General features: G+C 38.2%; 1 protein-coding gene across 2 annotated transcripts; it reads left to right on the top strand.

Annotated features, from left to right (window-relative positions):
• Positions 1-2061: 2061 nt before the first annotated feature.
• LOC130909976 (ADP-ribosylation factor-like protein 3) lies at positions 2062-10924 on the top strand. Of its 2 annotated transcripts, none has more exons than XM_057826953.1 (6): positions 2062-2230; positions 2829-2972; positions 3037-3153; positions 3234-3284; positions 9887-10072; positions 10154-10922. In XM_057826953.1, exons 1-6 carry the CDS (start codon positions 2096-2098, stop codon positions 10199-10201), a joined length of 681 nt encoding a protein of 226 aa, XP_057682936.1. In that variant the 5' UTR covers positions 2062-2095; the 3' UTR covers positions 10202-10922. The 2 variants fall into 2 exon arrangements, with proteins under 2 accessions (XP_057682936.1, XP_057682937.1); XM_057826954.1 differs by lacking the exon at positions 2062-2230 and adding an exon at positions 2286-2472 and having other exon boundaries at positions 10154-10924.
• The last annotated feature ends 2584 nt before the right edge of the window (positions 10925-13508 follow it).

Genomic DNA, 13508 nt, shown 5'->3' with positions numbered 1-13508 from the left:
GAACAGATTCAGAACACTGACTTCGCCTTTCCAACATGATTCAAAACAATTCTTAAAAAAATAGCATTAATATTATAATATAGCCTGCTACTATATATAATAGTAGTGTAACAAGGTGGAAAGTTTGGGTGCCCAATTTGGACCCGATTACAGTAGTATAATAATTATTCATTGCCGATCAAATTTTTCGTAAGGGGTGTCATTTTATAGCTATTCTTAGTGTAGAATCTGAATCCTGAAGTATGTGGGATTAACTCCAGATATCGTTATTTACAAGACAAACATGACGTGTTTTTATCTTGAAATGTTCACCAAAAGTACGTTTGCTAAACCGCTAACCGTAGGCTTTAAACTCCGCAAAAAAAGCTCTTTTTGTCGTTGCATGTGGTGTCAGTAATCATTTTATTCTTTCAATTTTTTCGATTGCAAATGATGTTAACCATTGATTTTTCATTTTTGAAGTGTCACCTTTTAACCGCAAGTTTGCGTTTTGGAGAAGACTGCCAATGTTTTATAGCAGGCTAAAGTAGGTTGTCATTTTTCCAATTAGCCTCAATGTAGCAATGCTAATGTTTACAGTGTTTAATATAGATGTGTTTCCTTATTTTGTATGTCTGAATTTTAATTCTACGGCATGATGATGAGCAATAAACATCTGTGAAAAGAACTGTTGTCTCATATGCCATCAGCACGCACGCACAAATGTATACACGCACGCACGGCGATAAAAAGCAGCCATGAAAATTACCTCCCTCACTTTTATTTACAGTGCGATAAATGGACTCATTGCATATTGCGACAGGCTTAGCAACTTCAATAAAACATGGCCTGAGTTAGTTAGATGGACTTACGATCTGCCAGCTTGTAATTGTCTCTTGTCGTCTTCCAAAATTACAACTGGCTGACGGCACTTTAGGTGTTCATTCACAGCCGACGTGCAGCCAAGCTTGGCATTGAAGAGACAGGACACAACAGTGTACCCTCCTTTGTTTCGTTGAAATAAGTCAATGTTTTGGCCACTCTGATGCGCTTTTTTGGGCTCTGTACTGCTTTCCCCGCTTGCATACCAAGCGTCCGACATTAATAAAAACCTCCTGACCGCCCCCCTTAAAAATTTTCTCATCAAATCTACACAATTCACGTAGGTCGCCCTTTTTGACTTCAAAACGGTGAATTGTGCCGAAAGGTGAGAGATTTTCATGCCTGTATAGTACTGCATACTTAGGATTATTTATAACTTGTTTCCCTAAATCCAGCCTGAATTGTAGACAAGTTAATGAGGTTTGTTCAAAATCAGTTTGTAAATCCATCAACAATTATGTTGTTTTTTAACATTCTAAACAGAAGGATAAACAATAAACAATAAAAAAAAAACAAATGGAAAAATTTTGAAATATTTATTCTTATGTATGAAAAATTTACCAAGAATTATAATTCTATTGATGGCTACGTCGTTTAATCAATGTAAGACAGATATTCCATATAAAAAATTTTCTTTTGTAAAACTAGAGAGATTGGACAATTTAGGAAATAACCAGTCATACAAACCTTCGCAGAAAGTATTAAAAGATGGCCGCCAATTACTTACGCCATCTAGTCCAACTTTTTCATCTAGCCTTTTATATATGATTTCTATAGGTATGGAACAAGTTTCCGAGTGAGGAAAGTACGTGTTGTTTCTGGTGGTTAAGATTGAAAATGACCCCTCGAATATTTGTAAGTATTATTATGAGATATAATTATTCATTTATGTTAAAACAAGACACCTTGAGACAAACAGACGCGTGCATTTTCTTTTTTGGTGGGTTCAACAAACTGGCAAGCGTTTCATTGTCGCCGTCTCTGGCGTGGAGAGGTATGGCAGCAATCATTGAATCGCTTGGATCCTGAAGCTAGCAAAATTATAGGTTACCCATTGTTAAAGCTAGCTATCGGTTTTGTAAACATTTTCTCGCCACAAACACACATTTCTAACATAAAAAATATCAAATGTTTCTGTTTGAATGCACAAGAATGAATTATATTTTTCCATTCCGTTACGATACGATAATTTTTTTATTTTATTAATTTTTCTAGGAATATCAACATCGTGGTGATGAAAATTAAAGTGTCGATTAAGCACTTTAGCGGCTTAAGTAACCCAATCGCGTGCGAGGCTGTACGTGTGACGTCACCCTCCTTAGTAACCCTCAGTGGCGGCGGCGTCTCCACGACACAAGACAACAAGATGGTGAGTGGCCCTAAATGGCTCGCAATTACACGGCAACTGAGAGAAAATGTTACGAAATGAGCTAATAAATAGACGCGATAGCCAAATTCATTTCAACCGAGAGAGCAGCCTTGTTGCGTTATCTTCGGTTGGCATGTGCAGCGCAAATTAGCTTAGCAAATTAGCCGCATTTAGCATCTTCCGTGCCCACCGGGCCCAAATCCAGCCGGTGAAAAAACAGTAGTACATCACTTTAAATACTGGTAAAGGTCCCAGCTTGTGATCGGAGTTATGTTTGGCTCATTATGAAGTAGTAGTTTGCACGTATGCCTCGTAATTTTAAGGTGCGAAGTTCGAATCTTGGCTGGACACTTTCTATGTGGCGCATTGAAATTGAAATAATTGACTAAGATAAAAATTTTCCTCTCATAATTTATACCGAAATAAAATTTACTGCAAAATCTGTATTTTATAAAAATGTGCTATGGATAAAACTGCATGTTTGCCTCACATTTTAGAGTTTAAATTTAAACCTAAACGTGCACGTTAGGTTCATTGTGGATGAAATTGTCATTCATGAATGTAAAATGTGTGAAGTAATTATAAATTGTGTTTACAGGGATTGCTCTCAATCCTGCGCAAGCTGAAGAGCACACCTGACCAGGAGGTCCGAATACTGCTGTTGGGGTTGGACAACGGTGGAAAAACCACTTTGCTTAAGCAGTTGGCGTCCGAGGACATCAGCCACATCACTCCCACTCAAGTAAGCAGTGATTTTCAACCTCTGCGCAATGACGCATTACTATAAAATAAATCTCCTCCTGCAGGGCTTCAACATCAAGAGCGTCCAGTCGCAAGGTTTCAAGCTCAACGTTTGGGACATCGGCGGCCAGAGGAAGATCAGGCCTTACTGGAGGAACTACTTTGAAAACACCGACATGCTCGTAAGCTCGTAATTTGAATCGATATGTCCTGAAACGGCGCCACGTTTCGTGTTTGAACTTGCGCTTTCACTTGTTTGCAGATTTATGTCATCGACAGCGCTGACAGGAAGAGATTTGAGGAGACGGGTCAGGTGAGGCCCCAATTTCGGGTTATTTGCGGTATTAGGTCAAGCTAACATTGACTTTATATTAAAAAGAAGTTCAAATTGACGAGCTGGGTGGTCTGACAAGAAAGAAATGAGTGAGACTTATTTTAGAACTGGTTGGCAGGTGTTCAAAGATGATGGTTTGAGCTCCAGCATCAATATAAACAAAAATGTGAAAAATTTAATCATAATTTTTAAAAATAAAATGCTGGTTCCTGCTTTTTACAGGGTATCCGCAGTGTCTTAAGAAGTCTAAAAATGTCTTAAATCCAATAATTTGAATTTGAGGCTTTAAAATGTCTCAAAAAATCTCCTAAAATCTCACCAAAGGTCTTAAGTACCATTTTGAAAGGTGTTAGAAATCTGTTGACGTTACTTCTATTTAGACCATGCATAAACTTCAGCTTCAATTTTAAAGGTTTTAATTTTTGAGGACGCCAAAATCTAACTACAAAGCGGAACTACCTGTGTTGCATGCTTTTCTTCCGTCCTTTTATTTTTTTCAATGTTTTGTTTGCCGGTATTGATGTGAAATGGGTCTTTTTATTCCATTCAATATGGTCTTAAAAAGTCTTAATTATGGCCTGTTGAGACCCTGTTATAGGAAAGTAAATTGTTGATGCTTTCACATCGCCCCCACCTCCCAAAAAATATTTAATGAACTCTTTCATGTGTATCTTTTCATCGTTTTACTGTGAATTTAAATTAGTTTGTCACTTGTTTACATCCAATTCATTTGAACTGGGAGGGCCTCCCAGTCCAAGCGGATTGGATGTCTAGCGCTGTCAATTGCAGCGAATTAGTAAAAAAAAAAAAAAAAAAATTAATTAAATTGCTCTGATTAGAAAAATGCTACTTTCTGTAAAAACTTTTTTTTTTATTTAATTAAGTTACCGGGGGGAAAATTGTTTTTGATGAATGTACCTATACATAAATAATGGAGAAATATACGTGTCAAATGGTACTAACAATAAGGATTTGAAGTTTTATGAACATTAACATGAGTACCTAGGGTGGTAAGAAAAAGTATCTGAACCTTTTGGAATTTCTCACATTTCTGCATAAAATCACCATCAAATGTGATCTTATTTTTGTCAAAATCACACAGATGAAAATACAGTGTCTGCTTTACCTAAAACCACCCAAACATTTATAGGTTTTCATATTTTAATGAGGATAGCATGCAAACAATGACAGAAGGGGGAAAAAATAAGTAAGTGAACGCCCTACCTAAGGAGACTTAAAGAGCAATTGAAACAAATTTTTACTAAACATTTTAAGTCAGGTGTGTGCCCAATCACTGATTAGTGGTTTAAAGCTGCTCTGCCCACTATAAAACACACACCTGGTAAGAAATGTCTTGATGAGAAACATTGTCTGATGTGCATCATGGCTCGGTCAAAAGAGCTGTCTGAAGACCTGCAATCAAGGATTGTTGATTTGTATAGCTGGGAAAGGATTCAAAACCATCTCTAAAAGTCTGGATGTTCATCTATCGACAGTCAGAGAAGTTGTCTACAAATGGAGACAATTTGGCACTGTTGCTTCTCTCCCAAGGAATGGCCGTCTACCGAAGATGACGCCAAGAGTTCAGCGCAGAATACTTAGAAAGGTAAAAAAAGAACCCTAGAGTGTCTGCTAAAGACTTACAGAAATCACTGGCACAGTCGAATATCTTTGTGCACACATCAACTATATGTAAAACTATGGCCAAGAATGCTGTTCATGGAGGACTCCATGGAGGAAGCCACTGCTGTCTAAAAAAAACATTGTTGCTCGTTTAATGTTCGCAAAAAGTCACTTGGACACTCCACAGAAGTTTTGGCAAAATATTTTGTGGACTGATGAAACCAAAGTTGTACTGTTTGGGAGTAACGCATAACGTCATGTGAGGAGGAAAAATGGAACAGCTCACTAACATTAACACCTCATCCCCACCATGAAGCATGGTGGAGGGAGCATCAAGATTTGGGGCTGTTTTGCTGCCTCAGGGCTTGGACAACTTGCAATCAATGGAAGAATTGAATTCAAAAGTTTATCAAGATGTTTTTCAGGAAAATCTGAGGTCGTCTGTCTGACAGTTGAAGCTAAAAAGAGGATGGATGCTGCAACAAGACAGTGGTCCAAAACACAGGAGTAAATCAACTTCAGAATGGTTTCAGAAGAACAAAATACACATTTTGGAGTGGCCAAGTCAAAGTCCAGACTTGAACCCCATTGAGATGCTCTGGCATAACCTAAAGACAGCGATTCATGGCAGACATCCCAGAGATCTGACTGAACTACAGCAGTTTTGTAGAGAAGAATGGGCCAAGATTAGTCCTGATCGATGTGCCAGACTGGTTTGCAGCTACAGAAAGCGTCTGGTTGAAGTTATTGCTGCCAAAGAGGAGGGGGCACAAAACATTAAATGTGATGGTTCACTTACTTATTTTTCCCCATAGACTTTATAATATATTGACGGGATAAGGGGTTGCGGGGCCGATTGATAGGGGGCCTATCTCCGTCATAGCTGACCGAGTGGAAACTCAGACAGAGCTTTTTATGTTGAAAATTCTTGTGAATAAATGCTTAAATCTCTGAATTCTTTATAGATATGGACGTAAAACAGTCTCGATTCTTGGTAAAAAGCAAAAAAACAAACGAACGAGGAGTTAGCATTTATTTTACGTAAATATATCGAATTATGACTCCAATGCCGTAGCGGTTAATTTCTCCCATTAATTTTTTTCACAACCTTTTAAAATGCATGCATTGAACAAAAAAAATATTATAATTACCTTGAATCCTCGAACAAATCACTCCTGAGACAATCCTTCCTGTTTGTATGCGGTACAGCTTTCGTACTTTTTCAACCTAAATCCGGCGTTGGATCGCTGCATGTGTTTGAGAATAACTGCGACTGACTGAAGCGGAGTGTGGGACGGCTAGCCTGGAACTCCAGACTCACTGCTGTTCCAGCTATAGAGTCTGGCGACTGTTCAGCGGATCAAATTCCCAGGGCGGAGCAAACCACAGCGGAGTGGACCAATCGGCAACGGGCGGACGTGACGTTGGTAAAGCGACAACAAACTGTAGCGCGAGGACGTAAACATACGAGGAGAGCGGAGAACAGAGAAGTTTATTCAACATGGCTAGCGCGAGACAGACTGTTGGTTTTAGTGACTCAATGTGTTTTTGGTCATTTAACTCATTCACTCCCAGCCATTTTCATCGGAGCAAGGCCCTTTTCCTCCTGGCCGTTTTACTGGATTTTGACTGATTTTGCAAGGCCCACATAAAATCTTGTTCTATTGCTATATAAACATGGAACCCACCAAAAGAAAGATTAGACTCTCTTCTTTCAGCAGAAAAAAAAGTTAGTTCATATCCCTTTCCATTCTTTAGAAATCAGCATTAGAAAATAGCTTAGTTTGGGCAATTTTCCAATTTCTGATGAAAAAACAGAGAAATTGAGCTTTTTGTAAAAGCATACATTTCAAACATTACTTTGACTTTAACACAGCTATTTTTCGCTTTTGTGACATCCCAAACATCTGAATAATGTTTTTGTTCTACAAAATAACATAAACAACAAGAGAAATAGAGCTTTTGATCGCAAAGTAACAATTTATTTACACATAACTAAACTATTTAAATGTTGAACTATTTGAGCACATAACAAGGCTCTCGGCTGCTCCCGGTTGAATGAGGTGGCTCCCAGTAATCTGATGAGTCCGGATCAAGATCTGTCTCACTTTTTCATCATCTTCATTGTTGGTTTCAACTTCGGGCTCAGGAGTAACGCAACGTGAGCTCCGCAGAACACGTGTGGAACCTGACACTGTTGTGGCCGTCACCGTCTGTCTCATCAAGATAGATTTTTTTTAATCCTTCTTTGACGATGGTTTCGTTTTTTTTTTTTTCAAAACACTCCTGCAGTGTTGTTCGCCTTTTTTTTTTTTTTCGATCGTTCCTGACTATTTTTCTTCACTTCCTTTCTTGGCCCAAGATGAGTTCTTACAAAATGCGCTACTGCCCTCCAGTGGCCAGTTTTATTGCTTTAAAATGAGTTTTGAGCATTGTGCATTGCAGTTTAGGTGCAACAGAACCTAGAGATGTCTCTTGTCAAAAAAAAACAAAACGTAAAAGACGTATAAATACGTTGTTGGGACACTGAAACAATTAAAAATAGAACGTGTTTATACGTTTTTGGGAGCAAATGAGTTAAAACTGAACTTACCGCGACTAGGAACATATTCTCGGCTCTCCCATTCGCTATCTGTGTTGTTGTGTAGACGACTTCCGACGCGCGAAAGTGACGTTGCTCATTAAGAACATGTCACGCAAATAAACAAATCTGACTGTACGAACGATTTCATTTTGGATCGAGAGGCCAATAAGGAGCTGGGTCCCAACACTCTATAGCTGGAACAGCGGTGAGTCTGGAGTTCCAGGCTATGGGACGACCCCCTACTTGAAGGCGTGGCACAGTGTCTGGGGACTGTGTCTCGTCAATATCATTATGAAGTGTATGTTTTCCCCCTTCTGTTATTGTTTGCATACTATCCTCATTAAAATATGAAATACCACCCAAACATTTATAGGATTAGTTAGTTTTTTTCATCTGTGTGATTTTGACAAAGATCAGATCACAGTTGATGGTGATTTTATGCAGATATGCGAGACATTCCAAAAGGTTGATACTTTTTCGTATCACTGTAAAATGATGTTAGCTAATAACCATAAGCTAGCCGGCTAGTCCTCTGCTAGCATATGAAGGGAATAGTTACCTTTCTCGCACACACCATATAACTGTTTGCATTACTCTAACACACTTAATATAATCAATCAGGGAATAGTATTGATTCTCATATGCAGTGTAGGACTGCTTTTAGTACTCTAACACATCTGATATAAAATAAATAGCACTTTCTGCATAGTTTAATGAAAAGAAGCAGAATAGATACACAACACCATCATATCATAGAAGCCCAACGTGTGCGTCACTAGCGAGATTGACGCACCAACTCTCGCAATCAGTTCTCCCGGCCACTCCAAGGACAAAGAGCAGGGCGCTCTGTCCTAAAACAAGTAGCATCTCGCCCAGCCAGGATAACAAGTTGATAGCGGGCGCTTGGGACGTCAAGACCGGCCACAGAGGGATGATCCCAAGACAACACCCAGCCACACCTTCGGCCCGGCCCACTCCACCGCAGCTTTCAAAAAGACTGGACACTGAGATAACAAACTGTCGCTGCTCGGAAACATTTTTATGTAGCCTTGTTTTGGATCCAGCAGGGTCCCTCCGTCGTCTGTTTTGCCTTGTTTTGTCGAATAAATTGTCAACCTGTTTTCGGTGAGCTAGGTGTTGTTCCGATCATGTTTTTTAGCTCCCGATCATTTTAGTTTGAGTATCTGCCGATCCCGATATTTCCCGATCCGATTGCTTTTTTTGTTGTTGTTGTTCCCGATTCAATTCCAATCATTCCCGATAATTTTTCCCGATCATATACATTTTGGCAATGCATTAAGAAAAAAATGAATAAAACTCGGACGAATATATACATTCAACATACAGTACATAAGTACTGTATTTGTTTATTATGACAATAAATCCTCAAGATGGCATTTACATTATTAACATTCTTTCTGTGAGAGGGATCCACGGATAGAAAGACTTGTAATTCTTAAAGGATAAATGTGACTTTGTATATTATGACTAAATATTGCCATCTAGTGTATTTGTTGAGCTTTCAGTAAATGATACTGTAGCCATTTAACTTCTGCCCAAATGCATGATGGGAAGTGCAACCAGGACTGTGCGTCGTGGTACCAATTGATATATCTTCTCTGCGTTGGGAAATAACATGGGGTGTTAAGAAAAAGATCAACTACTACCTTTCTTCCCCACATTGCTTCCCACGATTATTCTAATCGTTGGGAGAGAGATTGTAAGGCTTTAGCCATTTAAAAAAAAAAAGGTTCCAAAGGTTGCCAAAATTCACCCTACTCATTATACGCTGCCTTTTAGCTCTATATGTTGTATGGGAAAACGGCGCCATTATAGATTGAATGTGACAATGCGTGAGTGGGTTGTGCAGCGCATGCGTTAATTTTGTTAAATATTGTCATTAGAAAACAATTTAATTAAAAAATATATATATATATTTTAAAAAAGGCATGTCCAATATTTTTTTGCCGATTCCGATACTTTGAAAATGACGTGATCGGACATCTCTACGGTGAGCCTTCTTCAGACTTTTGGAACATGGAGTCAGTACAAAGGGTTAACACAGGAGGGGAACGCGCGGAATTTTGGATCCTCCCGGTTGACTCGCGGAGCGGTCTCAGCGGAGCACCGTTTCCGTGTGGCTTGGCCGGGAGGCCGAATTCCTTCACATAACACATTAGCTTAACTAATGTACTAAATTGATAAGCCATGATAGCAATTGTTTTTCATAAAAGTGAGTATGCTGTAATTTAATCCTAAAAGAAAACAATCCATTGAATGTGCCTGTTGATTACAACAGTCAACTCGGTAGCCATTTTGAGAAACCCTGTAACGTCACCAGACTCAAATGTACCCTTTTTGTGTTGATTTTCAGGAGCTGGCCGAGCTACTGGACGAAGAGAAACTGAGCGGCGTCCCCGTGCTCATCTTCGCCAACAAGCAGGACCTGCTGACGGCGGCGCCGGCCTCCGAGATCGCCGAGGGCCTCAACTTGCACACCATCCGCGACCGCATCTGGCAAATCCAGTCGTGTTCCGCCCTCACCGGCGAGGGAATCCAGGCAAATTATAATTTTTTTCATTGTTTTTTTTTTTTTCACTTTCAGTTTTGAAACTCACATTGTTTGCTTCCCAACCTGCAGGAAGGAATGAACTGGGTGTGCAAGAGCGTCAACTCCAAGAAAAAGTAGCTTGGCTTTTCCATCGTCTTCTCCTCAGGAGGACAACAAAAAGCCTCCTGAGCCTTAAACATGCCGGGAAACTTTTGAATGTACACCCACACAACTAATCCAACATGGAGTTTTTAAACCTAACTGCTGCATTCCTATATCAACAACCTTCTTACTGTTCATTCAGCTTTAATGTTTTTAGACATGTACTCACTGACTGCTATTGACGGCAATAGACGTCCAAATGGATTGGACGTCCTTCACCGCTAAAGGCACTGAAACATGTTCATTCAATGCTAGCCAGCCCAGTTTGAATATATTTGACATCTGTCGCTGTCAATGGCCGTGAATGAGTAAACCACACTAGCATTCCCATTGAACCAGTCTTTCCAAAGGAATATTGAATTTCCTGACTCAATATCATTCTAATTTTTCCTTTTATTTATGCCTAAATGGAGTAGTGTGCTTTCAAACTGAACAAAAAAAAAAACCAATACTGTACATGTTATATATATATGAACAAGAAATGCTTTTAAAAACTACTGTAAATAGCGTAAGACCGTGTTTGTGTTTTGTGCGCATTACTCTTCGATTTTGTAGTTCTTGTATCGACAAGATTTTTTTTTTTTTTTTTTTTGTCACGCTTCCGCCAGTTTTACGGTTTAGAGTCCTTTTGATATTCTCGAATGTGATCTGTGCAGAAGTAAAGGTACTGTATGTGAATAAAATCTGAATGAGTTGAAGTGGGTCTTTACTTGCCTCGCGTGAACTTGAGGAGGCTCAAGTAGAGCAGGTGTGGTCAGCAGCTGTCGCTGGCAGCGGGGAGGGTAAAATGTTTCATTCGCCAACAATATAACAGTCACGGTTGGTTGGTTTGCGTGGATTCTTTCAGAGTTTGTAAAATTCTGAATGAAATTAAATGATTAGTGAAATACAAGATGTTCTCCTTAAATCAGTTATGGTCTAAAAAAATTAGTACGTAAAATTAATCACTAAAAACAAATTATTTTCTTAAAATGGATTTTACATTCATCTATTAAAAAAAAAAAAGTTTAATAGGATAATAACTTTTTTTTTTGTAATTAATGTATTACTATGTAACGTAAACACTTATTTTTTAAAAATAATTTTGAATATGGCGAAAAACACAAGGCTGAAAAAGCAGTTTCTGCTCTTGCACCCCTCTTAAAAATAATCTGTATTTTAAGCCAAAAGAACTGTTGTGTTTGACAGAACAATGTGTCTATATGCTGCCATAGCAGATTCATGGCGCAATAAGCCCCTGACCTGTTTTTATTTTGTCCGTTTTACCCTGGAAACCCCCGTTTACAGACATCGCGCAATCGCTTTTGTTTCAACCCAGCCATAAAAAGATGGTAAGTAATTATATTTATTATTTAAAATGTCATTCATTTTATGTCAAGAAATGTCAGAATATTTCATTGATGTCTAATATTTCGTTTTTTAAAAAAAAAGACTTGCATATTTTAAACAAGTTACGTCACAATTTTAAAAAATAGTCTGTAAATAAGCTACGGATATCTACCTCATAACTATCGCTTGATTGTATTTTTTTTTTGTTACTGTCGCATTTTACCAGATATGTTAGATGATAAATAATCGGGCAAAACAAAGAAAAATTGAAAAAAAAAATGTTTGAAAGGGTAAATATATGAAAAAGAACATCTGGACCAATTCTTGATGTCTGCGATTTCTGCATGATGATGATGAAATGATACATTTTTAAATATTACCTCCTTTAATGGCTGGGTTGAAACAAAAGCGGTTGCGCGGTGTGTGTAAACTGGGGTCTCCAGGGTAAAACTGATAAATTGAAAATAGTTTGGGGGCTTAATGTGCCATGAAACTTCTATGGCAGCGTATAGACATATTGTTCTATCAAACACAACAGTTCTTTAGGCTTAAAATACAGCAGTTTAAAGAGGGGTGCTAGAGCAGAAACTGCTTTTTCAGCCTTGTCTGTTTTCCGCCATACATTAATGGGTTTTAAGCACTTCAAATGTAATAATTCTAATACATACTAATATTTTTTCTCTAATTTCTTACGTTCCCACCAACTTATATTTAAAAAGCTTGAAAAAAACAATGAATTAGTTAGTGCTACTCTTTAGCATTAAGAAACACTAAAAGAAATGAATAAAAAACATTGTGGTTGTCAGTAAATGTTACTTTTATAGTGCAAGTGCAGGGAAAAATATATGGAATCACTCCATTCAGAGGGAAAAAAAATATGGAATCAAGAGAAACAAAGAAATACCTATCAAAACACATCTCTAGGATTTCGCAGCACCACCTCTGGCTTTTATGACAGCTTGAAGTCTCTGAGGCATGGACTTGATGAGTATTCTTCATTAATTTGGTGCCAATTCATTTGGATTGCAGTTTCCAGATCATCCTTGCTGGTCGGAGCCTTGCTGTGGACATTTTTTGTCCAATTTCCACCACAGGTTATCAATAAGGTTAAGATCTGGGCTATTTGCAGGCCATGATGACTGGATGAGTCTTCCTCCAAGGAATGCTTTAACAGTTTTAGCTCTGGCATGATGCATTGTCATCGTGGAAAATGACATTTTCAATTGAAGGGGTATGAAAGCTAAAATTTCAATGTAAACCTGTGCATTTATTGGATATAACCACAGCCCTCTCCCCAGTGCCTTAGCCTGACATGCAGCTCCATATCATTAGGCTGAGGAAATTTTGATGTTCTTTGTAAATCTCAATGGAACAGCACCAAACAAAGGTTCCAGGATCATCACCTTGTCCAATGCAGATTCTTGACTCTTGACAAGGTGTTAGTCTTTTCTATTATTTTAGTGTTTCTGAATGCTAAAGAGTTGGACTACCGTATTGGCCCGAATATAAGACGGCCCTGATTATAAGACGACCCGCTCTTTTTCAAGACTCAAGTTTGAAAAAAAGACTTTTTGAACAACAAATTAATATACAGAAAATAAGTCTGAAACAAATGATTATAACAATATATTTGAGAGAAAAAGCATGTTATTTTGCCTCATTCAAATCTTAATATCTGAACATTTACAGTTGTGGTCAAAAGTTTACATACACTTGTGAAGAACATAATGTCATGGCTCTCTTGAGTTTCCAGTTATTTCTACAACTCTGATTTTTCTCTGATAGAGTGATTGGAACAGATACTTCTTTGTCACAAAAAACATTCATGAAGTTTGGTTCTTTTATGACTTTATTATGGGTTAACAGAAAAAGGGATCAAATCTGCTGGGTCAAAAATATACATACATGGATCTGAAAAAGTGAATCATTGACTTGAATAAGTCAGGAAAGTCTC

The sequence above is a fragment of the Corythoichthys intestinalis genome, chromosome 21 (assembly GCF_030265065.1).
Source record: "Corythoichthys intestinalis isolate RoL2023-P3 chromosome 21, ASM3026506v1, whole genome shotgun sequence".
Classification (NCBI taxonomy): Eukaryota; Metazoa; Chordata; class Actinopteri; order Syngnathiformes; family Syngnathidae; genus Corythoichthys; species Corythoichthys intestinalis.
This window is presented reverse-complemented; position numbering and strand designations above follow the sequence as displayed.